Source organism: Aotus nancymaae, unplaced genomic scaffold (assembly GCF_030222135.1).
Source record: "Aotus nancymaae isolate 86718 unplaced genomic scaffold, 86718_ANA_hifiasm-v0.15.2.pri h1tg000077l, whole genome shotgun sequence".
NCBI classification, from domain to species: Eukaryota; Metazoa; Chordata; class Mammalia; order Primates; family Aotidae; genus Aotus; species Aotus nancymaae.
The window spans coordinates 19,718,372-19,745,546 of NW_026988492.1; the positions used below are offsets into that span (position 1 = coordinate 19,718,372).

At 42.1% G+C, this 27,175-nt stretch overlaps 1 protein-coding gene across 4 annotated transcripts in view; it reads left to right on the top strand.

The window, feature by feature from the left end:
* The window catches only part of FAM107B (family with sequence similarity 107 member B), a 248,624-nt gene extending 245,606 nt beyond the window's left edge, over window positions 1–3,018 (top strand). For all 4 annotated transcript variants that reach the window (XM_064368410.1, XM_064368413.1, XM_064368412.1 and 1 more), the window contains one exon: window positions 282–3,018. In XM_064368410.1, the coding sequence (XP_064224480.1) occupies window positions 282–398 (117 nt within the window). In that variant the 3' untranslated portion in view covers window positions 399–3,018. The remainder of the gene's footprint in view (window positions 1–281) is intronic.
* The last annotated feature ends 24,157 nt before the right edge of the window (window positions 3,019–27,175 follow it).

Below are 27,175 nucleotides of genomic sequence, written 5' to 3' on the forward strand. Positions count from 1 at the left end.
CCGGGGCAGCTGCGTCTTGACCTGAGGATTTGTTTCCTTAGCTCTGTGTTTTCAGTTCTTGTCATCCCATGGTCCTATTTGCAGTGGCAACCAAGTGGCTTCTGTTTCTGTGCAGAATTACCCAGACTCTATCCATCCATTTTTCTTTAAAAGTGGGGGACCAGGAGAGAATTTCTTCCACAGGGAAGTAAAAAGTTGTCAGGGACTTTGAAAAGAGAGAGGAGTATTTTGAAAGGCTGCTTGGTTTGTCAATAATTTTTCCTTTTCTGAATTACATTTAGCTCGAACTTGAGAAGCAGAAGCTGCAAGAAGAGCAAGAAAATGCCCCCGAGTTTGTGAAGGTGAAAGGCAATCTCAGGAGAACCGGCCAAGAAGTCGCCCAAGCCCAGGAGTCCTAGGCTGACGCTACACCAAGACCCCGCATGTCCCTGCTTGTCACCCCACAGAGCTGTCTGTGGGTGCCTCCTCAATCTCAGGGCACAAGCCCCTGGAGAACATTCCAGCCAGCAGAGAATCTTGACTTTCCGAAGGATTCGGTTTGATTTTCCCACTCTCTGGGTGGATGCCTTGCTGTGACAGTTGCTCTTCCTGTTCGCCAAATGAAGGGCAGTGCCCTTGCACATAAGTTGGAATGATGGACCTGTGTTCAGAGACGTACCAGAACCAGCAAAGCAAACAAGTGAGAGACGGAAGCGGACACTGGAATCAGTTCTTGAGAGTTGCACACTTGGTTTTTCTTCTAGTCCAAGTTCAGTGGGACCCAGAGCCTTTTTTCTTTTAAAAGCTAAAAAAGTGTTTAATTCCTCTTTTTGTTATCTCTTAGGTAATTTAGATCACCTAGAAATGCGTTTAATCTGTGCACCCACTGTTTGTAATTTTATTTTGAGCATCTAGGATCTCCTTGTTTAATTTATACTTTCACCCATGCTACAGTTAACACCAGAGCAGGATTGTTAATGTTGAGCACAGCCGCTACCGTCATTGGCACTAAATTTAGAAACAGGGTGAGAAGGTTTCAAAGCCCGTAAACGCCCATCTTGATTTTACTTTGATTCCTTTTGGTTCTCTGTGTGATAACAGTAGGCTACATAGTGACATTCCAGTTCCCAGAAGGTACATCCTGTCCGTTCATTTATTGCTTTGATTACTAGGAGGGTTTTTGTTCAGTTTTATTTTGAAATCTCTTGCTGAGCTAGTTCTTTTAGATGGAATAATCTTCCCGTCCTTTAGAGAGTGGAACTAGTCCCTATAACCCAGCTTCAGTATCGAAAGTAGAAGGCCCCACATCTTTTCATTCTTCCCAGAGGAGTGTGGGGAAGGTTCCCATGACCAGCTGGGCAGTGAGGATTTCTCTAGGTATTTGAATGTGAAATAAGTGTAGATTGGTCTCAAGGAGGCTTCATCAGAAGATTTATAGCATTTGGATGTCTAATGATAATATCATTAGAATCCAAGCTTTGAAGGTTTCTGACTAATACTCATTATTTCTTGTTTTTTTTCCTTGTGAAGAAAGACTGTTTTGCCACTGTCTCAGCGATGGCGCTGTTGACACAGATGATGTCGATGACTACTGCATTGCATCTCTCAGGAACAGCCGACAGGAAGGAGGGGCTGCTGAGTTCCCTCGTTCTAGCTAGCAGCACACTCCTCACAGAGGGGGCCGAGTTACAGATAGCAGCAGCATTCTCATGCAAAATTGGTTTTCAACTGCCGGTGTGGGCACCGGTACCTTCTGCCTGAAGATACAGAAGGATTTTGGGGGATTTCGTATTCTCTCCGTAGAGACAATTCAGCCGGTCATTTCTGCATTGGAGACTCTTCTCACTTCTTTTGAAAACTCACAGAAAGCTGGATCCAGAGCTTTGGAATCCTTCATTAGCATAGTAGAAATTAGCTTTCTATGGCAATGCTTTAATGTTAGCAGTTGACGATTAGGCCCATATTCAATCCGAATGGGAACAAAAGCAAACACAGTGATAATATACTGCTAGTTAGAGAACCGAGTTAGCTGATTACACCTGAAATGGATTATTTATCTCATCAGCAAGTATTATTTGAATAAAATAAGATGCTTAAGAAAAATTGTTGCTCTATAGTAATTTGGTTTCGAAGAATGGAATGATAACTATTTTTTTCTATCGTTCTTCCTTTTGAGAGAAGAAAGTGATGACGGATCGTGTTGAGGAGTCCACTTCTGATTGCACGTTGACTAGAGTTCTTCCTCTGGACTAGTGACGCTGTTTGTAAAATGCAGATTCGGGACTGGCTCATATCTTTTTATCTAGATGTCAGATCTTGAGATCTGTATTCTTGAAGCAATTCTGCCACGTGATCAAATTCACAAGGGCCCTGACAGGCTCCTTTAGAAGGACCAGTTCTGTTCCTAGAACTTAACTGGAATTCATTCTTCACTGAAAAAAAAAAAGTTAATTAAAAAAGTTTTTTTTTTTTCGAATATCACTCAAATCTGCAGAATTATTTGTAATTCATAATATAGAATCTGGCCAAAAGGAGACTTGTAAATAGCGTAAAGTGGTGTCTTATGCTGAATGGTGGAATGTATAGGCAGGGGAGCTCTTTGAAGTTGTCAGATCAGCTGCGCTCACAAGCCTGATTGACACAGGCTGTCAGCCTCCTCTCACCCCTTAATACTGTGCAGCGCAAACCCCTAGGACTCTTGAACATCCGAGCTTTGTGCTTTGAGCCACTTTTTGACAAAAATGGCTCCATTTTCCCACAGTGCGGTTTTCTTAAAATAGTTCAGTGTTTTATAGTCTCATAGTAGTAGTGTTGCTTTCTAAGCTATAACAGTCGACTTTATTCTTCTACTCTGAAAAATCTTGACTTGTTTGAGTGTATATAATATATATAAAGGGAGCCTTAATGGATTGCTTTTCATAATTTAATATTTTTTGTATTTGCTCTTGTATAATTGTTTTTAACGGAAAGTATTAAAGAATTGAGGGTGGAATTCTTAGAACCAAAGTTATTCTTAATAAAAATCACCACATGCTTGGACCATGCAACTATGTTTGTCTGATCTGTTGAAGGTGGGCATCTGGAACAGAACGGGGTGGGGTTCAGTTCAAAGGTGAGAGGTCGATCCAGGGTCTCCCTTTTGATGACTGTCCTAATTGACAACCTTGCCCCTAAATCGCATATGTCCAATGCCTTGTGGGAGTCAAGCTGACAGTTCATCATATCAAACAGAGTCATTCTCAGGTATTTATGGCACTGTCAATTACACTTTGCAATAGACTATAGGGCCCATTAGCAGCAGCCGTCAGTCCTTAGCTCAAAGTATTGTGAATTTTAGGTAGTTTGGTAGGCCAGTGGGGGACCTGGTTTGGGAAGGGCCTTTGTTGAGTGCATTTTACCCCAGTACGTATGGCCTGTCTGAAGTGTGATAATGAGGTTTTTTTGCTTATTCAACTAAATTAATGTTATTCCTCAAAGAAGAGACTTTGGAAAAGGTATACACCTGATTGCATTATGCTACTGGTTAAAATACTTTGGAGGTTCAAGTCTTTTTATAATTATGCCTTTATTTTTCAACTACAAATTGTTACTCGGCTTGATCACCCAACTTCTTGTGTCTTTGGACTCTTTTAAAACATTGTATCTACTCAGGAGAGTAAATATTTACTACCTCTAAGGTTATACCATGAACTCTAAAGCCAGTGCAGAAGATAGATTACAAAAATGATTTGAGCCGTGGCTGCATCCTAATAGCTAGGCAGTTTGCCCACGTGACCGTGTTGAGGCTGTCAATCCATTTAATTGGACCACTACCTCTGTGTGTGTGTGTGTGTGTGTGTGTGTGTGTGTGTGTGTGTGTGTGTGTTTTATAGTATTGGTAATAGATTTGAAAGAAGACAGGGCAATTAAAGTGTTTAGTAAGATTTAAAATACTAGAAGTATTAAAATAATACTACCCGGCATACATTTTCTAGTATAATAAGAAATGAAGTATTTTACTTCCAGGGTCTTCGGATAAATAAAATCTTTATGAGCTAGCCTAACAATCACAGTTTCTACTTTTGTTTTGTCTCATGAGAAAATGTAGCTCATTATCAGTTGGGGATCCTTTGAATATCTTGCCAGTTGCTCCTAGATTTTCTAGCAAGATAATTACCACTCACCGTGGTACCAAGAACACTCGCTTATTTATTGAAAGTGTGTTCATTTCTACTGCAGAGCTGCCACTCCTGGACCCCCTCAATCTATATATGTGCGTGTGTGTCTAAGTGTAAATACGGATGCACACATTTGCATTGATGCTTATTTTTACATCTATATTTATAGAATATCATGAGGTCACATTGATCCCTCCAATCGCATCCTGGTGGTATGTTATTTACCCCCTTGCCGAAATTGTCACTCCCTCTTCCAGCAGTGACAACCCTGGCTTCCACTGTCTGCCATTTATTTATTTATTTTCTCAATCCCCAACCTTCCTCAGCCACCTTCACCACCCAGTCACTGCCTAGTGGCTTTTTGACTGAATTAGGAAGGAAGGAAGAAAGAAAACAAAGAGCAATTTTTCTTGAGCCTTTAAACATGTATTGTGAATTAATTAAATCCCTTCAAACAGCCTAAACTGCAACTATAGATTGAGAATATCTGATTGTTTGAAACCTTATAAACACCTTAAACAATACATTGACTATACTTGAATACAATGGTTAGCACATTTTGAAAATAACTTACATACACCCATTTTTAAAAGCAAGCTTTGTGTCCATTATTGTTTTTGAGATAGAGTCTCTCTGTTACCCAGGCTAGAGTGCAATGGTGTGATCATAGCTCACTGCAACCTTGACTGCCTGGATCAACCTATCCTCTCACCTCAGCCTCCCAAGTAGCTGGAACTACAGGTGCACACCACCATGCCTGCTAATTATTTTTTTGTAGAGAAGGTCTCACTATGTTGCCCAGACTGGTCTGGAACTCCTGGCCTCAAGTGATCCTCCTACCTTGGCCTCCCAACGTTCTGGGATTACAAGCATGAACCACCGTGCCTGGCCATTTGTCCATTAGGTTTATACTTTTAAAAACACTTTCCTACTACTATGGCTGCATTTATTTTCATATTCTCCTAGGTATTCACTTATCCTCTACTTCCTGGGCTTGCAGCAATTTTACCAAGACTAAAAGGAAAGAAATACCCACTTAGGCTCACTTAGGAGCAAGATATGGGTTGTTGACTGATTCTTAAAACAGAGGGCCTGGCAGTGCAGTTTAAGCCGCTGCAATCATGGGCCACGGGCCCTGGATAAAGTCCTCTGTTACAATTAATTCTTCCTTGCTTTGTCATGGAATTTTTAATATCTTGCCATTTCTTCTATCATTTTGGAAACTTGGTGTGCCTGCCAGAAATGGCGCATGCTTTCATTTTGCATGGTCAGCCTGACCTACTCATTGTCTTGCCTTTATGATCTATTGATCTTGTCCATTAGTGTTATTGAAAACTTACATATGCCTTCTGAATATCTCATATAACTAGGATCACTTGGAGATTTTTGTCTAGTAAGAATCATCAAGTCTGTGTAGTGAACTCTTTTTTCTGGGATATTTGGCTATTTCTTACGTTTAGTCATAACTGCTGGATTCTCTTTAATCTGTGATCCTATATGATCAGTGGACTCCTTTATTTGTGTTTATTATATGTGACCGCTGATGCTGATTTTGTTTTATGTTTTTTTGAGACAGAGTCTCAGGATTCTGTCGCCCAGGCTGGAGTGCAGTGGCGCGATCTTGGCTCAGTGCAGCCTTGACCTCCCAGACTCAAGTGATCCTTCCATCTCAGCCTCCCAAATAGCTGAGACTACAGGCATGCACCACCATGCCTGCGTAATTTTTTAAAAGTTTTTGAAGAGACACGGTCTCACTGTGTTACAGCCCAAGCTGGTCTTGAACTCCTGGCCTCAGGTGATCCTCCTTCCTCAGCCTCCCAGAATGCCGGGATGACAGCTGTGTGCCACTGCGCTTGGCTGCTTTTGTCTTTTTCTACTATGTTTTTCCAGTTTGTCCTATGATTTTGTTTGTTTATTCTTCCTGTGAGCATCTGTAGAAACAAACACATACCTATGGTTTACGAACACGTGTATTCTTCATACAACAAACAAAACATTCATACGTATATGAATAGTCCCTTAGCCGTATCCTATAATCATCTTAGTTTTATATTAGAACGCCTTTTTCTTTTGGAGTCTCTATGAATGTGTGGCCCTTTATAAACTCAAATTATTTTTTCATCTCCTTTTTCAGACACTCAGAATATTACAGCTTGGCCAGAAGCCCTTCAAGCTTATTCTTTTGTTTTTGACACTTATGACAGCATTCTTAACTTTGTTACAACAGTAGGGTGTTAGGGGCCATCCTGATTTTTTTTATTCTGACACAAGACATAGGACTGTGTGCGTTTCAAGGAGGCCTTATTTTTTTTTTTTTGGATGAAGAATAGAAACATGATCTGGCTCTAGAGGTACACAAGAAAGTTGCTAGTGGACAAAAGTGTCCTTACGCTTGTAGTAATGACAGAGTTAAAAAATGTAAAATCATCACTGTTTTTCCATTTTAACCCTTCATGTGGTTCTACCTTATTTTTCTTATAGTATGAGGTCTTGTTAAACCAGAAATATTGTCATTACACTTAAAAAGATTAGTTGAGATATTTTCCTTACAGAAAAGAGTTATGAAAGGGAATTTACCAGACCAGATACCAAAACACACCTTCAAGCAATAGTAATTTAACGGGACCAATGTTGGCTCAGAGAAGACAAATGATCAATGGAGTGGCATACAAAGTCCAGAAAAAGACTGATTCGCACGTTGAAATTTACAATGATTGAGGCAGAATTTTATTTCAGATCAGTTAGGAAAGGATAACCAATTCAGTGAAAAGTTTGGGGGCAACTGGAATGAAACAAATATATATTCCTCTGTGTAAGAATGATTTCCAGGTTTATTAGTGTTCAGCATAAAAGCAAAACTGTAGAATTATTAGAAGAAAATATAAGGAAATATTTCTATCATCCTAGGGCTGAAGTAAGCTTTCCTAAGCATAACATTTAGCCCAAAATCCATAATGAAGAAAACTGACAGATTTAACTAGTGCAAATTAAATGCTTTTGTACAAAATATAAGAAAAGTTAAATGTCACAGACTAAGGCATATTACATATACAGCAATATCTGGATTACATACCGAATGTCTGTAAATGTCAATCTAGTAAAAAAAAAAAAGTATGTGAACAGGCAATTCACAGAAAATGAAATAAAAATGGTCCATCAACATATGAAGTGATGTTCACTCACTACTATCAGGAAAATGCAAACTAAAACAACAATGAGGTAACTTTACACAAATATTCACAAGGCAACAGTTTAAAAGACTGATAATAGCTATGGTTGGTGAGGATGCAGAGAAGCAGGTATTATATATACAACGTCAGGGGAAGTGCAAATTAGTAAAGCCAATTTAAAAACATATTTTCACACCCTCTAGAACGGATGTAACAAAAAAAGATAGACAATAACAAATGTTGACTAGGACGTGGAGAAATTAAAAGCCTTGTTTCATTCCTGGTGAAATGTAAAACGGCATAGGTACTTAGGAAATGTTTGATAGTTTCTTAAGGAGTTAAACATAGATATAGCATAGACCCAGCAATCCTGCTCCTAAGTATTTACCCAAGAGAAAGGAAAATATATACCCACACACAGAGTCTTGCACACAAATGTTTACAGCAAGATGATTTATAATAAAGTGTGGAAGAAACGCAAACATCCACGAATTGATAAATGGATATGCAAATATGGTATGGCCACACAGTAGAATATTATTCAGCCATAAAGAGAAATAAAGCACCGATAAATGCTACGACATGGACAAACCTCTGAAACAATAAAATTTTTAAAAATGCACATATCTTTGGACACACCAATTACATTTCTAGGAATGTGACGTTCAGAAATATTTATGCGCATAGAGATCGTTCTTCAGAGACGTCGGCAGCCAGGTGTGGTGGTGTGTGCCTGTAGTCACAGCTACTCTGAAGGCCAGGATGGGACGACTGCTTGAGCCCAGGAGTTCCAGACCAGCCTGGGCAACATAGAGCAGACATTTTTTGGGCAAACATTTTTGTCTCTAAAAAAGAAAAAAAGAAGTATTTACAACATTTATCGTAATTTTTCTTGTAAACAACCTGCTTATCTAGTAGTAGTTTGATAGATTAAGTCTAGTACATTCACATTCTCTTTGTGGATTATAACGCAGCTTTTTTTTTTTTTTTTTTTTTTTTTTTTCTTTTTTTATTGCATTTTAGGTTTTAGGGTACATGTGAATAACATGCAAGGTTGTTGCACAGGTGCACACGTGGCAGTATGATTTGCTGCCTCCCTCCCCTTCACCTATATCTGGCATTTCTCCCCATGCTATCCCTCCCCAACTCCCCACCCCCCCCACTATCCCCCCTCCCCCCAACAGACCCCCGTGTATAGTGCTCCCCTCCCTGTGTCCATGTGTTCTCCTTGTTCAACACCCACCTATGAGTGAGAACATGTGGTGTTTGATTTTGTGTTCTTGTGTCAGTTTGCTGAGAATGATGTTTTCCAGGTTCATCCATGTCCCTACGAAGGATGTGAACTCCTCCTTTTTAATGGCTGCATAATATTCCCTAGTGTATATGTGCCACATTTTTCCTGTCCAGTCTATCATCGATGGGCATTTGGGCTGGTTCCAGGTCTTTGCTATTGTAAACTGTGCTGCAATGAACATTCGTGTGCATGTGTCCTTATAGTAGAACGATTTATAATCCTTTGGATATATGCCCAGTAATGGGATTGCTGGGTCAAATGGAATTTCTATTTCTAGGTCCTTGAGGAATCGCCACACTGTTTTCCACAGTGGTTGAACTAATTTACACTCCCACCAACAGTGTAAAAGTGTTCCTATTTTTCCACATCCTCTCCAGCATCTGTTTTCTCCAGATTTTTTAATGATCGCCATTCTAACTGGCGTGAGATGGTATCTCAATGTAGTTTTGATTTGCATTTCTCTGATGACCAGTGATGATGAGCATTTTTTCATATGTTTGTTGGCCTCATATATGTCTTCTTTTGTAAAGTATCTGTTCATATCCTTCGCCCATTTTTGAATGGGCTTGTTTGTTTTTTTCTTGTAAATCTTTTTTAGTTCATTGTAAATTCTGGATATCAGCCCTTTGTCAGACGGGTAGGCTGCAAAAATTTTTTCCCATTCTGTTGGTTGCCAATTCACTGTATTGACTGTTTCTTTTGCTGTGCAGAAGCTGTGGAGTTTGATTAGGTCCCATTTGTCTATTTTGGCTTTTGTTGCCAATGCTTTTGGTGTTTTGGTCATAAAGTCCTTGCCTACGCCTATGTCCTGAATGGTTTTGCCTAGGTTTCCTTCTAGTGTTTTTATGTAACGCAGCTTTTAAAATAATAAAATATTATACATATATATAAATAAGGCTTTGAAGCCATATCCCATGAATATGTACAACTATTCTGTATCCAAAATAGTTAAAAATAAAAAATTATAAACTAAAATTCCTGAAAATAAGTATTGATCCAAATAGCCTATAAACTGCTCATAAGAAAGTAATATTTCTCTTATAATACAGTTTCATTTTTCTCCCTGCAGAAACCTGAAAACATTTATGGATTGACCTTGCTTTTCTGTTCGGATTGACCTGAAATAAAATTTTTATTATTATCAACAACAAAAGCAGCAATCTGCAGAATGCAGATGTATAATCTCATTTATATGAAAAACATTTTAAGTATTTCATATCCATACATCTACACGAATGCTTGCAAATAGGACTGGAAGTATTGGCAGTGGCAACTTCTAGGGGAGGGAAGGAATTTAAGGCCAGAAATAGAGGGGCTTCTGTATGTAATCTGCATATTTGTGATCTTTTTTTTCCACCAAGACAGGGTCTCACTGTCACTCAGGCAGTGGGGCGATCATAGCTCACTGCAGCCTCAACCTCCCAGGTTCAGGTGATCCTCCTACCTCAGCCTCCCGAGAAGCTAGGACTACAGGCACTCACCACCAAATCTGGCTAATTTTTCTGTTTTTTTTATTTTTATTTTTTATTTTTGTGGAGACAGGCTCTTCCTATCTTGCCCACGCTGGTCTCAAACTCTTGGGCTCAAGCGATTCACCCTCCTCAGCCTCCCAAAGTGCTGGGATTACAGACCTGAGCCACTGGCCAATATTTGTATGTATTTAAAATTGTTTACAATCAGAATGAGTCCTTGAATCACTAGTGTTTAGAAGAGCATAAAAGAAAAGCAAAGCTTGGAAAATAAGTGCGCTTAATACAAAACTCTCCCTTAAAATCTGAACACGGTTAATGTCATCATTATTGGTGTGTGCAGTGAATGCACTGTGAGAGAATACAGGAGTGGTTTCAATGTTCCCCAGATACGCAGACCTATGGCTGAAATCAGCTGGGAGCGGTGGCGCACGCGTAATCCCAGCACTCTGGGCGGGCGGACCACGAGGTTAGGAGTTTGAGACCAGTCTGGCCAACATAGTGAACCCCCGTCTCTACTATACAAAAAGTTAGCCGGGCATGGTGGTGAGCGCCCGTAATCCCAGCTACTCAGGGGGCTGAGGCAGAGAATCACGTGAACCCGGGAGGCGCAGGTTGCAGTGAGCCGAGATCGCGCCACCGCACTCCCGCCTGGGTGACAGTGCGAGACTCCGTCTCAAAAATAAATAAAATACAGTTGAAGTCGTCGAAGGAAAAAAGGTCTAGCAAAAAATTGAGAGAAGCTTTGACTCCAGAGGAGCAGTGAGGAATGTTTCCACGTTTTGCTAACCCGGAAGGGTGGAACAAAGACCTGAGCTGGGGCTCCCCGTGAGAGACCAGAGGGTCGTTAGCGTTGCCGTGAAAACAGCATTGCCCTTCGGAGTTTTCCGCTGCTCCTGGGAACTCAGCGGCTGAGGTTACTTAGAGTCCTCAGGTTTTCCTTCTATTGTTTTCATTGGCCGGGGTCAAAGTGACTTGGAAGTGAGGAATCAGCGGCTCAGCAATAAAATACTGCTCCTCGGTGTGCGCAGGGCCTTGGGGGAGCCCCAGCTTGGCCAAAGTCTTCCTGGCAGATGTTCTCTCTTGGATGATTGCGGAATTCTGTTTCCCTTCTCCCTCGATTCCAGGTGGGGCCTTCATCGTATTACTAAGAGTCGATTTATTACTCTTTCCTCTCCTTCTGGTTGAATACTTGAGATAGAAGCTTAGGAAAGGAGCTAGCCAAGCCTTGGAGAAACGCTGACTCTTAGGATTTAATTTATGAGGCTTAATAGAAGCCGTCACAGAGGCTGGCTAAGGGTAGACTTAGCAGCAGAGAGTGGCAGCTGCAGCCTCCCCTGTTGTGACTTCACGATTGAAGCTGAAAGTGCGATCTCATGGGGACCTCCTTGGTTGTTTTCCGTGGTTATTTACTCATTTAAGAGGGTCTAGGAAATAATGGCACCTGTGTTAGCCAGGTGCCAACAAAGCGTGAAAGCAGCATGATTAAAAACATCTACTGCTTTGGCCGGGCGCAGCACTTTGGGAGGCTGAGGCGGGTGGATCACTTGAGGTTGGCAGTTTGAGACCAGCCTGGCCAACATGGTGAAACCTGCCCCCGCCGACCAGCTCTACTAAAAATACAGAAATCAGCAGGGCGTGGTGGTGCATGCTTGTAAGCCCTACTACTTCGGAGACTGAGGTAGGAGAATTGCTTGAACCCGGGAGGGGGAGGTTGCAGTGAGATGAGATGGCTCTACTGCACTTCAGTCTGGGTGACAGAGCAGGATTCCGTCTCAAAAAAAAAAAAAAAAAAAAAAAATCTGCCACCCAGGAGGGAAGTACCTTTCACAACAGGCTATGAACCAGAATCAGGGTTTGTAGGAGCTTCCATTAGAGTTAATAGCCAGCCTGTAAGCTCAATGAAGAAAAAACTCACTGTGCAAACTCATGTGCATGAAGGGAACATTCTAGCTGCTGCAATGTGGCTTTGATTCAGTGAGTTGGTGCTTTGCTATCTGGTGGGACTCACTGCGGTTTGCTCTCTTTCTTCCCCTTCCCTTTTCCTTCCTCAGTGATTTCAGTGTTTCTCAGAGATAAGCAAATCAATTAGGCACACGTGCTTACTGAATATGTTGACAAGACGTCTTGCTAGGAGCTAGCTCCAGCCCTGGAAGGTGTTTATAATCTTACTCAGAGACGAGACATCGCATCAGATGTAATAAATAATAACAGGCATGAAATAAAATGCCACATGAATACTTCGAAGAACTATAGGAGCAAATTAAGAAAAGAAAATACACACACTAAATCAAATGGTTTTATTGCTAGATAGATGCTCGTATTAATGTTCTCTGAGGGAGGCCTTGGAAATTAATGGTTCAAATGATGTTTTAAATTAAATGTAAATTTTCTTTTCTTCTTGATCTTCCTCTCTGCTTCGCAGATTGTTCTTCAAAAAAATATGACGGAACAGTTTGAGAAGTCAGGTTTTTGTGGGTAGCAGTAATAGGACGCTGGGGAGAGGGGGAGCAGGAAGTGGGAACAGCAAATCAGCCTACTGCCTCCCCGAGGCACAACCACTTGCATTGTTGCTAGGAGACACCTGCGGTTTATTTCCAAATAACTTCCTCAGGTGCTGGAGGTTAGGCTATGGGTGAGTTTTGATTCCATCCTAGCAGTGAAATCTGAAGAGCCTGTGTGGTTTGCTGTGGCGTAGTCAATAACAGCCAAATGGCAGGCTGTCCCCGTGCACCTGCTGTGGGTACCTGGTTGCAGGAATGAATGGGACTCTGAGGAAGCGTGTGTTTCATGCTCAGGCTGTGTGTTTGTCCATTTTCATCACAATGCCCAGCATCGGGAATACAATGCAAAGCAAAATCATATGAGCCCCTGCCTTTTCGGAGCTTAAAATGGAGTGAGGAGATAAATGTTATTCAAGGAATCACACAGAAATGCATGTAAAATGACAACTATGGTGAATGGTGCAGGTCACACTGAGGGCAGGACGCTATGAGAACAGGTGCCTCTGTACCTAATGGCTGATGAGCAGAACAAGAGTCACCAGCCATTGCCACTCTCCATGTGCCAGGCATCATGCTCGGTGCTTCATATTCCGGGTCCAATGGAATTCTCACCATATTCCTGTGGGGAGAACATTATCATCATCTCTATTGTAAAGAAGAGGGAACTGAAGGTCACCATAGTTGAGGACAGTAGTCCCTGCTTCTCCTTGGGGGTTTCTTCCAAGACTCTCAGTGGGTGCCTGAAGCCACAGATAGTACCAAACCCTTGAGGTATTATATTTCTTCCATCTGATAACCAAGATGGCTTACTGAATGACTAATGTACCAATAGTATAGACAGCCTGGATACCCTGGACAAAGGGAGGATTCCCATCCTGGGCAGGTGGCGTGAGAGTTCATCAAACTACTCTGAATACCCTGTGATGAAAACCTTATGACTTGTTTATTTCTGGAGTTTTCCGTTGAATATTTTTGAACTTTGGTTGACTGTGGGTAACAGTCAAACCATGGGAAGTGAAATCGCGTTTTAAGGGAGACTACTGTAACTGAACTGAAGGCCTGCTCCTCCAAAATTGCACCCTCATCCATAGTCCCAGTCTTTGTGAATGGCGTCACTCTCCATCCAGTCCTGTACGTTGGAAATTTGGGAGTCATCTTTGACCCAGCCTCACCCTCCAATTCAATGGACTTCTTTCCACTCCGCCTCATAAATATCCAGTGAATTTCTCTACTCCTCTGCAATCCCACTACCCATTTTAGAACAGCAGCTTTGTGATGGGCCCTACTCTCACTTTGGCCTCAATCTGCTCTGTGCGCTCCTAATGATCTTCAGCAAAGGCAAATCTGACCATGTTCCTCCCTTGCTTGAAGATTTCCCATTGATTTTAGGTCAAAGACCAAAATCCTTCACATGGCCCCTAGGCCCATCATGCTGTGGCCCCTGCCTCCATTACCAATGCCTCTTGCACCTCTGCCCTTGTTCTCCTTGTTCCAGACTTACTGGCCTCCTCTCTGCTCCAGGGCTTTCCCACCTACCAATTTCCTTGCCTCAAAGTTCCCATCTCCTCTTTGTGATTAGTTAACTCATGTTGGACCCTTTGGTCCCAACTTCCTTAGGAAAGCTTTCTTAACTGTGGAGAGCATGTCAAATCAATCTCATAACACAGTTTTACTTCTTCTTTGCAATATTAGGTAAATTAATCCATGTGTAATTAATTAATGTCTCTCTTATGTATGTGAGCTATGAAGTTGGGTATAATATCTGTCTTGTTCACTGCAGTATTCTCCGTTTAGGGCTTGGCATACAGTAGGCACTCAACAAATGTTTGTCAAATGAATGAGTGAACTTCCCAGAGTATACATGGTCAATATATGGCAGAACCAGGACTCAAAGCCAGTTTGACTGATATCAAAGTTTATGCTTTTAGTTTCTGTATTCTACGATTGTCATCTATACCACCGCCATGAGAATGGCTTAAAGACATTAAGAGCTTGAGCACAAATTTACTGTATACAGAATAAACCTCTATGTTCTCTTTAATAGAATGATGGGCAGCAATTGCCACTCAAGGTGACGCTGTTGCTTTTTACCTGTTCTCACATGTGCTTCTACTGAAGTGAGCCAGGAAAAGAGCTAGTGATAAAAATCAAGAGGTTTAAAAATTATTCTTAGCCAAAAAAAGATAGATTAAAAAGTATTCTTAGCCAAAAAGAAGATAGATTAAAAAGAGTGGAATTTTAATTGGATAGCCTAGAAATGGATAAATTCCTAGACACATATAACCCATCAAGACTGAATCACAGAGAAGCCGAAAGTCTGAATAGAGCAGTAATGAGTAAGGACATTGAATCAGTTAAAAAAAAAACAAACAAAACACACAACTGTCTCATCAAAGAAAAGCACAGGGTAGAGCATGGTAGCTCACACCTGTAATCCCAGCACTTTGGGAGGCTGAGGCCAGTTCAACACCAGCTTGGGGAACATAATGAGACCCCATGTCATTAAAGGTAATTGATGGCTAGCCTAGTTACTCGGGAGGCTGAGGCAGCGAAAACACTTGAGCCCAGGAGTTCGAGTCAGCAGTGAACTATGATCATGCCACTGTACTCCAGCCAGGGTGACAGAGTGAGACCCTGATTCTTAAAAAAAAGTAAAAAGCACAAGACCTGATGGGTTTATTTCTGAATTTTATCAGACGTCTAAAAAAGAACTATTATTGACTCTTCTCAAACTTTCTGATAGTTGAAGAGGAGAAAATAGTTCTTAATCTTTTTACAAGGCCAGGATTACCTGATATCAAAGCCAAAAAGAGACATTACAAGAAAAGAAAATTATAGGCCACTATTCTTAATAAACATAGATGCAAAAATCCTCAAGAAAATACTAGCAAATTGAATTAAACACCACATTAAAAGGATCATCCACTATAATCAAGTAGGATTTATCCTTGGCATGCAGAAAGAATTCAACATCCACAAACCAATAAATGTGATACATCACATTAACAGAATGAAGGACGAAAATTATATGACCATTTCATTGGATTAAAAAACAGCATTTGACAAAATTCAACATTCTTTCATGATTAAAAAAAAAAATGTGTACTAGCTACTCTGGGCATGTTGCCTATGCAGTAGCCCTGTTTTGCAAGGTGCAGTAATTTGAAAAAGAAAGAAAAACTCTTACTGAAGAAGTATACCTCAATATTATAATCAACATAATGAGAAGCTCACACCTAACATTTTGTGCAACAGTAAAAAATTGAAAGCCTTTTCTCTAAGATCTGCAGTAAGACAAAGATGCCCACTTCTTGCCATATGCAACATAGTATTGGACATCTTTGCCAGAATTATCAGACAAAAGGAAGAAATAAAAAGTAAGATATATAATCATTGGTGAGAAAATGATCTTATATATAGAACATCTTACGAATTTTCCTAAAAAACTGTTACACCTAATAAACAGTAAAGTTGTGGGCTACAAAATCAACACACAGCAATCAGTTGCATTTCTATATGCCAACAGTGAGCTACCTGAAAAAGAAATCAAGGGAAAAATCCCATTTACAATAGCTACAAAAAAAGAGGATGCTTTGGAATAAATTTAACCAAGGAGGTGAAAGACTCGTAAACTGAAATTTATAAAACAATGATGAAAGAAATTGAAGAAGACACAAATAAATGGAAAGATATCCTATGTTCATGGATTGGAAGAATTGATATTGTTAAAATGTCCATACTACCCAAAGCAACCTACAGATTCAATGCAATCTCTATCAAAATTCCAGTGTTTGAAGCTTGGTGTAGGAGGATCAATAGTACTGTATTCTCTCAAAGGATAATCTATAGGGCACTTGTTTGCCAAGTGGCTTGAACAAAAATATAAGACACAATCAAAAATAAATAAATCAATCAGGACTTGAATCCTTTCAACAAACTCGAAGCAACTCCAGTTAGGCACTACAGATATTTAAGGGTACACACAACACTTAAAAAATAAAATGTTACAGCCATAAAAAAACGATGAGTTCATGTCCTTTGTAGGGACATGAATGAATCTGGAAACCATCATTCTCAGCAAACTGACAAAAGAACAGAAAATCAAACACTGCATGTTCTCACTCATAGGTGGGAGCTGAACACAGGGAGGGGAGCATCATACACTGGGGTCTGTTGGGGAGGGCTGGGAAGGGACAGCGGGGGGTGGGGAGGCTGGGGAGGGGTAACATGGGGAGAAATGCCAGATATAGGTGACGGGGGGATGGAGGCAGTAAACCACCTTGCCATGTACCTATGCAACAAGCCTGCATGATCTGCACATGTACCCCAGAACCTAAAGTACAGTTTCTTAAAAAAACAATAAATTACTAATATATACCAAAAAAAAAAAGTAAAATATATCTACTCTGACGCTGGTAAGTGGTTATTTTGCATTGCAAATTTACCACAAAGCTTGTTACTTACCTATGTGCTGGAAGACACCACCCTGCAATCTCAGAGCTCTTCCCCAGCTTCTCTCTGTGGACACTGTGGGTGGGTCTGCATGGAAGGGCCCTCTCTCATATTGTTGCATGGCATACAAAGACTCTTAGCCCCCTATAGAAGCAGGAGCCCAGGGAGGGTGAACCCACAAGGCAAGTCATGCCAGTAGATCCAGCCAAGTGGAAACCACTAGGCAGACAGAAATATCATGGCCAAGTCTGATTCCCATAACATGGAATGTACATAATTTCCCTTTCTCGTTTGCAGTTTATTTTTCAGGCAAGGGAATGTAATATATAATCAGGACTTGGCTGATCTCAAAGGCATGCTATTTACAGACTGTCATTGACAAGCTATTAGTCTTAAAGATAAGTCTCTGCTCTCAACCTCAACACAACTCATTGCCTTTCCCTCCCTTTCTCCCCTCCTCTCTTCTCTTCTTCTTACAAAGTAAAACAAGCGAGATGTCTTTAACTGCTGATCATAAATGGTTATTCAGCCAGGAGAGCACTATTCCACAGTCATGCAACCCAGAGACACTAATGAATCCACTTTCTGTCTTGGCGGTTACTGCTCGTACGAATTTATTTTTTTATCATGGCTTATGTTTCTTATACAGGATCCCGAGGTCCCTTCCTAAGGCATCATCCTCCTCCCGGCTGGGCTGGCTCTGGGTAGCACTGTATATTCTTTCCTCCTACCTGATTTTGCACATGACGGCTTTGGGTCTGGGGAATTGTCACCCCTCTCTCCCTGTGATGGAGCAATGAGGCAAGACAGACTGGGAGGCTCCAGGGAAGTGAGGTGAAGGAGCAGGTACCCCAGGTAGCAAGGGTGATGAGAGTCAAGAGGAGACCCCTCTTTTCCTCTCCTCTCCTCTCCCTAGGGTGTGCTTACTGTATTTCGTGTCAACTGATGGACGTCGGGTACCGGCCTTGTGCTAGTCGGCGTGAGAATAAAAAGTGAGTAGGGCAGAGTATCCACCCGTGGGCCGATTCTTGGGAGGCCCCACAGGTGAGCGAGTGTTCTCAACATGCAAGGATCCTCCCTGTATGGTGACCTTGACCAAAGTCGGTACAAAAAGTGCTGTTGAGGCCACGAAAGTGCAATTTACATTTTCCTAAGAGTTCCAGGGAGGGTCAGATCCAGGTGTCACAAGAAAGTACCACGGTCTTGTCTGTGTCACCGTGTGGATGTACTTAGAGGCTCCACACACGCACGCTGCTTTGTATGAGAGCAAAATGCCGAGAACAAAGGCAACAGCCAGCTGACGATTCTTGGTGGCTTCCTCTCTCCGGCTGCTGGACTAGTCCTCTCTGCTGACAGCATGATGCCAGGAGGCATTGGGGGCTGGTCTCCTTTGCTAGAAGGGCTATGTGTGCGTGTGCGTGTGCGTGTGTGTGTGGGGGTGTGCGTGTGCGTGTGTGTGTTGGGGTGTGCGCGTGGGTGTAGGGGAGGGGACTGCTTTCCATAATCAAGATCAGATGGAATTCACATGGATGTTGGCTTGGATTTTGGGGGAAAAACTGAGTGGGCAATAGAATATGCAGCGCAGGCTCTGGAATCAGGGAACTTGGATTTGAATCGTAGTCCCTTTCTAGCTTTGTGATTCTGGGAAAATAAATTCTTTGGCCTCAGTTTTCTCCTCTTTAAAATGGACATAACTGGCCAGGCATGGTGGCTCACACCTGCAATCCCAGTACTTTGAGAGGCTGAGGTGGGCAGATCACTTGAGGTCAGGAGTTCAAAACCAGCCTGGCCAACATGGTGAAACCCCGTCTCTACTAAAAATACAAAAATGAGCCAGGCATAATGGTGTGTGCCTGAAATCCCAGCTACTTGGGAGGCTGAAACATAAGAATCGCTTGAACCCAGGGGGCGGAGGTTGCAGGGAGTCGTGATTGCGCCATTGCACTCCAGCCTGGGCAACAGAGCAAGACTCTGTCTTATAAACTAAAAAATAAAATAAAATGGACATAATGATTTTGTTTGCTTCATTGAGTTGTTGTAAGAGTTAAAGGAGTAGGCTAAGAATGTGGCTTAGGAGTCGCTTATGCCTGTAATCTCAGCACTCTGGGAGGCCGAGATGAGAGGATCACTTGAGGCCAGGAGTTCCAAACCAGCCTAGGCAACATAGTGAGACTCTGTCTCTAATAAAAAAATTTAGCCAGACATAGTGGCACTAGCCTGTGGCCCCCGCTACTTGAGAGGATGAGGTGGGAGGATTGCTTGAGCCCAGGAAGCTGAGGCTGCAGTGAGCCACGACTGCACCACTGCACTCCGGCCTGGGTGTCAGAGGGAGATGCCTTGTTGAAAAAAGAAGTGTTAGAGGAGATTTGTGTAAGGCGCTTAGTAAACATTAGTGATGATGATTGTTGGTGTTCCTTTGCTCCTATTTGTTATCTTCATGTTGTATTTATGAGGTTCAGGAAGTCTAGGCTCAGTCACGGGCTCTGGCGTGGGCAGAGTGGCTGCCGTGTTGCACGGGACCGGCCATCCTAGCTGCAGCCCCTCACCACAGGGTATGATTTGAAGCCATAACCTCCACCTGCCCCCAAATGCCTCTTCTAAAATCCTACAGTGTTAACTTTTTTTTTTTTTTTGAGACAGAGTTTTGCTCTTGTCGCCCAGCCTGCAGTGCAGTGGTGCCATCTTGGGTCACTGCAAACTCCGTCTCCCGGGTTCAAGAGACCCAGTCTCCCAAGTAGCTGGGATTACAGCTTGCGCCACCAGGCCTGGCTAATTTTTGTATTTTTAGTAGAGACAGGGTTTCACCATGTTGGCCAGGCTGGTCTCGACCTTCTGACCTCAGGTGATCCACCTGCCTCGGCCTCCCAAAGTGCTGGGATTACAGGCGTGAGCCGCCGCTCCCAGCCCCGTGTTAACCTTTAAAGTCCCAACCACCGTGTAGTGGTAAAATTTCAACACTCCCATCGTCTGGAGAAAGACAGTGCATTGACCCTTTTCTACCTGCAGAGATAGTTAATGCATCCTCAAGCATCGGGGACAGCCAGGACAACCCCTTGTGGCGTGGGAAGAGAGAAGCGGGGCCAGGCCATGAGCACTCAGGTGTGGGGAAGCCAGTCAGGAGCCCTGAGGATCCTGAGACAGGAGGGGGTTGGTGGCGGACGGTGTGGGCGTGAAGCATATGGAGTTGGAGGCTGGGACATACGGCCTGGCGCATAGTAGGTCCTCAGTAAATATTTGCTATTAAGTTGACAGGGCTTGGAAAGAGGGAGCCAGGCACTGGCCTGTGTGGCTTGTCACCAGTGTGTCCAGGGCTGGCCCAGCCCAGCCGGAGTCAAGGTGCCTTGCCAGTGAGGAAGGCAGATGGTAGGTTTTGTCGGCTGGTTCTAAGGCCCAGAGGAAGCCTATGTCCCTGCGGGAAGAACTCCCCATCAAGCCATTTCCAGAAATCAAGGCTTCCCCTGAGTGGCTTCTTCTGTGACTGGGTGAGATAGTCAATTGCTGGCCTACAGAGAGGAAGGGAAACTTTTCCCTGGCTGCTCTGGCAATAGTAAGGTTGGTGACATTAGGCTTCTGCAACTTGGGACTTTATCCTTTCTGCTAAGATGTTTAAATCTGCAATATAGAGCGGTTGGGAGGCTTGCATGAAATCATAAAACCCAGCCCTAGCAGCCCTAGCTGAGGGCCAGGGTTACACAGACCCTGTCGCGGGTGCGGTCGGGACGCTCACCGTCTTTAAAATGATGCGCGATGCTGCCACCTAGTGTGCACCAGCAGAACTTCTTAGTTTTTTTAAATTAGAATCGCAATTCATTAGGTTGGGCAGTGTGTGGCTCATGCCTGTAATCCCAGCACTTTGGGAGGCTAAGGCGGGAGGATTGCTTGAGGTCAGAAGTTCGAGACTAGTCTGGAGAACATAGCAAGACCCCCACTCCCGTCCCATCTCTATACAAAATTTAAAAAGTTAGCTAAGCGTGGTGGCTCACACCTATAATTTTAGCACTTCGGGAGGATGAGGTGGGAGAATGGCTTGAGCCCAGGAGTTCGAGACCAGCCTGCGCAACATAGTGAGACTTCATTCTATCTCTATAAAAAAAAGAATTATAATCTGATAATTAATTTATTGAGTTCTGATCTTCTGTTCTTGGTCTGAGGTAAACTAGTTCAAATCATGAGTAGTAGGCGTTATGATTACACCTATCAGTTTGATAGGACACATTCAGGCACCAAGAGCAAAAATTCCCCTTTTCTAGACCCGGTGCTGCCTCTTACCGTGAGGGCAGTGGGGGACTCACTGAGCCTCCTGATGTGGTTTTCCTTGTCTGTAAAATGGTCTCGCTATCCTGTTGCTGCCCATGGTCAAGTGTTGTGAGAATTGCAGTTTCACACATTCGTTCATCCTGCACATGGGTACCAGGCACAGGAGCCCCGGGTGAGTAAGGAAGCCAGGGCTCCTGCCACTGGGTAGATGGAAGTCTGTGGGGGAAAACAGAGATCTCTCACACACACGCGTGCACATCCATGAACACACATATACAATGGACAGAGCACAAAACCATTTCTCACAGTGACTAACAGAAGGCTCACCTCCTCCATTCCCTGCTTCCCATCACTCTTCATTCATAATAGGCCAGTTATTTCCTGAAGCACAAATCTGAGCCTCTTACTGCCTTGCAGAGAAACCTTCTTCCTTGTCAATATCAAACGGTTCAATTGCTCTGTCATGAGAGCTACAGTCCCGATCACACCGGCCAGCTTCCTCAAGCTACTTACAGTTTTCTGATATAATAACAGGCAACCTTTACCATGTGCCAGGTATTTTTTTCAGTGCTTTACATATCAATTTGTACATTCATCTTAAGAGTGATGTCGTGTTATTACCCCCATTTATCTGTGGGGAAACTGAGGCAGAGAGAAGTAAAGGAATGTGTCTAAGGTCACACAGTTAGTACATAGCAGCCTTAACATAAATTATACCTAAAAAAATAAACCTGTTGCCCAGGCTGGAGTGCAGTGGTGCAATCTCAGCTCACTGCAACCTCTGGGCTCAAGCAATCCTCCCACCTCAGCCTCCAGAGTAGCTGGGACAACTGGGTGTTCGCCACCACACCTGGCTAATTTTGTCTTTTTTGTAGAGACAGGGTTTCACTATGTTGCCTAGGCTGGTCTTGAACTCCTGAGCTCAAGCAGTCCTCCCACCTTGGCCTCCCAAAGTGCTGGGATTGCAGGCCTGAGCCACCGTGGCTGGCCAAGATCTTTAATAATCATTATAATGGTGGTCTTATAAAGTACAGTAAAGCAAGAAAAATAAATAAAAGTATAAGTATTGTAAAGAAACAAAATTGTTATTATTTGTAGATGTCATGATGTATGTATGGGAAAAGGAAACAAATCTGTATAAAACTAATTAGATTTAATAAAAAGCTTATCAGGATTGTGGATAGAATACCGATATAAGAAAATCTATTATCTTTTTATGTACTGGCAACAAACATTTGGAAAATGAAATGATAGAGATGCCTTTATTTTTTTTGCTGTGAACCTAAAACCTCTAAAAATAAAGTTCGTTAGTTTAAAAAAGATGTCAGAATAGCACTAAAAAGCATTAAAAAGCCAAATAAACGGAAACAGGGTATAACAGTGGTTATTAGGGGTAGAGAGGGAAAGAAATTGGGGAGAAGTAGGCGAAAGGCTACAAATTCGCAGTTTGATAGCATGAATATGTCTAGGGAGCTGACGTGAAGAATGAGGATGTAGTTAATAACACTGTGTTGTATACTGAACATTTGCCGAGAGAGTGGATTTTACGTCCTCTTTCTCTCTCTGTCACAAGCAGAGTCACAATGGAAGGTGATGAATAAGATAATTTTCTTGCCTGTAAATAGTCCTTTCAGTATGAATATGTTTATCAAAATATCATGTTGTACACCTTAGATATATAAAATAAAAATAGTAAAAAATATTAGTAGATGAATAACAACAGTAGATATATCGTGTTGCCTTAGAAGAAGATAAGGAACATGTTTCTTAAGTCCCCGAAGGCTTCACCATTCTGTTGTTGCTTTTGTGCGCATTATAAAATATTTTAATTTACTTCATATGTAAAAGAATAGCATAGAAACTCTAAAAATTCTAAACCTTTAAAAAATCTTTATTGACCAATATGAAAGAAGTCCTAATTAAGTGGAGAAACGCACTATGTTCACGGATTAAAACATATGCTCTCCAAATTGCCTTATACAGTCAAAACAATCCCAAAAGGGATTGTGTGTGTGTATGTGTTTGGAACTTTATAAGCTGATTTTAAACTTATATAGTAACATAAATGACCAAGTACAGCCAAAGAAAAGAAACCAGCCTAGAAAGGCTAGGCCTACAAGTTACCAAGATATGGTATAAAAATATAATAATTAAGATTGTGTAGTATGGATGCAGAAATTTAAAAAAAATGAACAACAGAACAGAATGGGGTGCAAAAACCAGATCTACACAGATATTGTCACTGGACATACAACACAGGTGATGCTGCAAATGAGAGATAAAAGGAGTGAGGCTTAAATAAATGCTGCAAAAATAATCGGTTAGCCAGATGGAAAAAAAATAGAATTGGATCCTACCACGACCCGTCCTTCAACTTCAGTTCCAGGTGGATTAAAAAACCTAAATATAAAAGCAAAAGTATAACGCATTTATGAAAGAATATTTTCATGACTTTGAAATAGTGAAACATTTCTCTAGACAAAAACTGTAAGATGATATTTGAGAAATACTAATTGATGAGGGATACATATGCAGAATATTTAAAGAAATCTTATTAATGCATAAGAGACAAGCACCCAGTAAAAATTGGGTTAAAAGATGTGAACAAATATTGCACCATAGAAAGAAAACTTAGTGGCTACAAAATATATTAAGAAATAAATGGCCAGTCTCATTAGTAATGATAAGAACGCATATTAAGGCTATGGTGTAATAGCATTTCACATATACCATATTTGAAAATTCAAAAAAACTGACAGTATTATGTGTTGACAAGAATATGAACAACTAGGACTATTGTACACTGGCGGTGGGAGTAAATATTGCTACAATACTTTGGAAAACAATTGATACTACTTTATAATTTTGAGCATGTGCACACACTATGACCTAAGAATTTCACTTGTATGGATGCTGTGTTAATTCCTTTTTTTTTTGACATGGAGTCTCGCTCTATGGCCCAGGCTGGAGTGCAGTGGTGTGACCTTGGCTCACTGCAACCTCCGTCTTCCAGGTTTAAGCGATTCTCCTGCCTCAGCCTCCCTAGTAGCTGGGATTACAGGCTTTCACCACCACGTCTGGCTAATTTTTGTATTTTTGGTAAAGATGGGGTTTCAACGTGTTGGTCAGGCTGGTTTCGAACTCCTGGCCTCAAGTGATCCACTCACCTTGGCCTCCCAAAGTGCTGGGATTACAGGTGTGAGCCACTGCGCCTGGCCAATATTGTGTTAATCTCTACTGCTCTGTAAAAAATCACCACAAATTTAGCAACTTAAAATATCACTCAGATTTTAGCTCACAGTCCTATAGGTCAGAAGTCTAGATGGGCTTAACTGGCTTCTCTGCTTAAGCTCTGACAAGGCCAAAGTCAAGATGTTGGCTGGGCTGGGCTGGGCTGGGCTGGGCTCTTACCTGAAGCTTTGTGGAAGAATTCATTCCAAGCTCATTCAGCTCACTGGCAGGATTTAGTTCCTTGTGGGTGTAGTGCTGAGGTCTCTATTTCATTGATTTGCCATCGGTTTCTATGTATGTGTGTGTGCATGTGTGTGTGCGTGCATGCATGTGTGCGTGCCTGTCTGTCTGCGTGCCTGTCTGTGTCTGCGTTCATGTGTGTGTGTGCGTGCATGTGTGTGTGTGTGGGGTCATTCCCTGATCCTAAGGCCTGTCTTTGGTCAGCAGCAGCACATTAATCCTTCTCACGCTTTGGATCTCTCTGACTTCTCATTCAGTGACTAGCAAACCCTATGATTCATGTTATAAGTAGGAAGAAAAATGTTGGTTATCAAGGAAATGGAGACTGAACTTCTGGAAAAGAGAAGGAACCCAGGGGCTGGTTCAGAGAAGCCAACCAGGAGGTTTTCGCAAGAAAATGGTCTTGAAAGAAAGGATCTCTACTTTCATCTCAGAGAGATGCCTTTCCTTCTACTCTATAATGGTATCCTGGTGATCAACCGGTGTTCCCCATGGGGTCTGACGAATGCCAATACACAGTGCAGTAAATACAATTTTATGGTTCCAAGGGATGAGGGTAAGACAATTAGCGTGCATGAATATTGTAGCAAAAGCAGTCAGATAAGATTTGCTTTACCTATGAGTTTTAAAAATCAGTATCACTGGCAACAGTTGTAATAAATCTGTAGAAGGTATGGTGGCGTTACCATGTTTGTCAATGCAATCCCAGGATACCCTTGTCTTCATCTTGTACTGGTCCCCTAGCATGAGGCTAAGAGACCACAAACATATCCTTGTAGGAAATTCCCATTTGGAATTCCCTTGAAAAACCAGATTTCCATAAAAGCTAAACAAATGGGGTGAAGCGGAGAACCCATGCATATCAAATAATTTTTCACTGTCACTTATCAGTGCTCATTTCTTTTGGCCCTAAGCTCTCTTTTCACATCTGACTTAAATGTTTAAACTGTTTTTCTGCTTTGGAGAGCGAGGAGACATTGGAGTGTGCCTGTCGAAAGCTGGAATGTCCTTTGTTCTTGGAGACGGTACTGTAGGATGCTTCTGCCAGAAATTTGGAAGAAGGGCCTTTACTGGACCATCTAGCGAGGTAGAATCCGTGCAGCCATGCCCTAGTTCAATCAGCTCTCCCTGTAAAGGATTTTATTATTGCTGTTTGCTTGCTTGTTTGTTTTTGAGATGGAGTATCACTCTGTTGCCCAGGCTGGAGTGCAGTGGTGCAATCTCGGCTCACTGCAACCTCCGCCTCCTGGGTTCAAGCAACTCTCCTGCCTCAGCCTCCTGAGTAGCTGGGATTATAGGCGCCTGCCACCATGCTTGGCTAATTTTTGTATTTTTAGTAGAGACGGGGTTTCATTATGTTGGGCAGGCTGGTCTTGAACTTCTGACCTCGTGATCTGCCCACCTTGGCCTCCCAAAGTGTTAGGATTACAGGTGTGAACCACCACGCCTGGCCTATTACTGTTTTAATAGAAAGAATGTGTTCCTTGAAGAGAGTATCATGTGAGGAAGATGATAAATATTGAGTAAGAAAAACTTAAATTCATTCCAATAAAAGACTTTATCATTTAAGTCCCTCCTCCCTCCCAAGACACTGGCCATGCCTCACGCATTTTGCAGCCCCAGTGACTGGCACGAAGCTTAGCTGCAGCCTCCAGCAGGGACCCATGGAATCCTGTTGAATGAGACAAATGTTAGGCCATGTGTCCAAGCTTGGATTATTGCTTCAGCCCAACCACACTTTCAGAACCCCTGAATGAAGAGGCTTTTTCTTTAGCTTGCTAATTTGTGGATTTTGAGTGGAAAAAGGTCACAAAAGCGCAAAGCAATAAAGTCATGAATAACCTTAGGCTTAAGTTTGTTGAGATTAAGGACCTTAAAGACGCGAGATCCCGTTGGCATCTGAAATGAAAAGCTGAGTTGAGGGAATTAACGTGGAACAGCACATCGCTATATCATTATTTAAGTGAAATGTACTTGCTGTGTGACAGGTGAGTTTGGATGGCTGTCAAGATCATTCAAAAGACGTCCTGCATCATTAGGCTTCAAACACCTGCATTTGATCTGAAGGAGGTACTAGGAGCACCTCCCATGATGGCTGTAGAAACAAATTTTTGTGTCACGAGTATAGAAGAAAAACAGTATCTGTTCACAGAGGACACTCATTGTGTTTTCCAACCACAGATTTCCATAAAATAAAACCACAAGGACAAGGACTTAAAGCAATGCGCAGCCAGTTAGAAATGTTTTTTTCCTTTTTCCTTCTTGTTTAGCTGTTTATTAAATTGAATAATTCTGAAGGCTGTCTTACCACACTCCGGTCATACCATTTGGGGGCAGGCAGGCACAGATATACTCCTCGGAAGCACAGGAGGTTAAGAGCCTGATCATTTTTCCTAATGAGGGTTGCAGCTCTTCCTGGGTT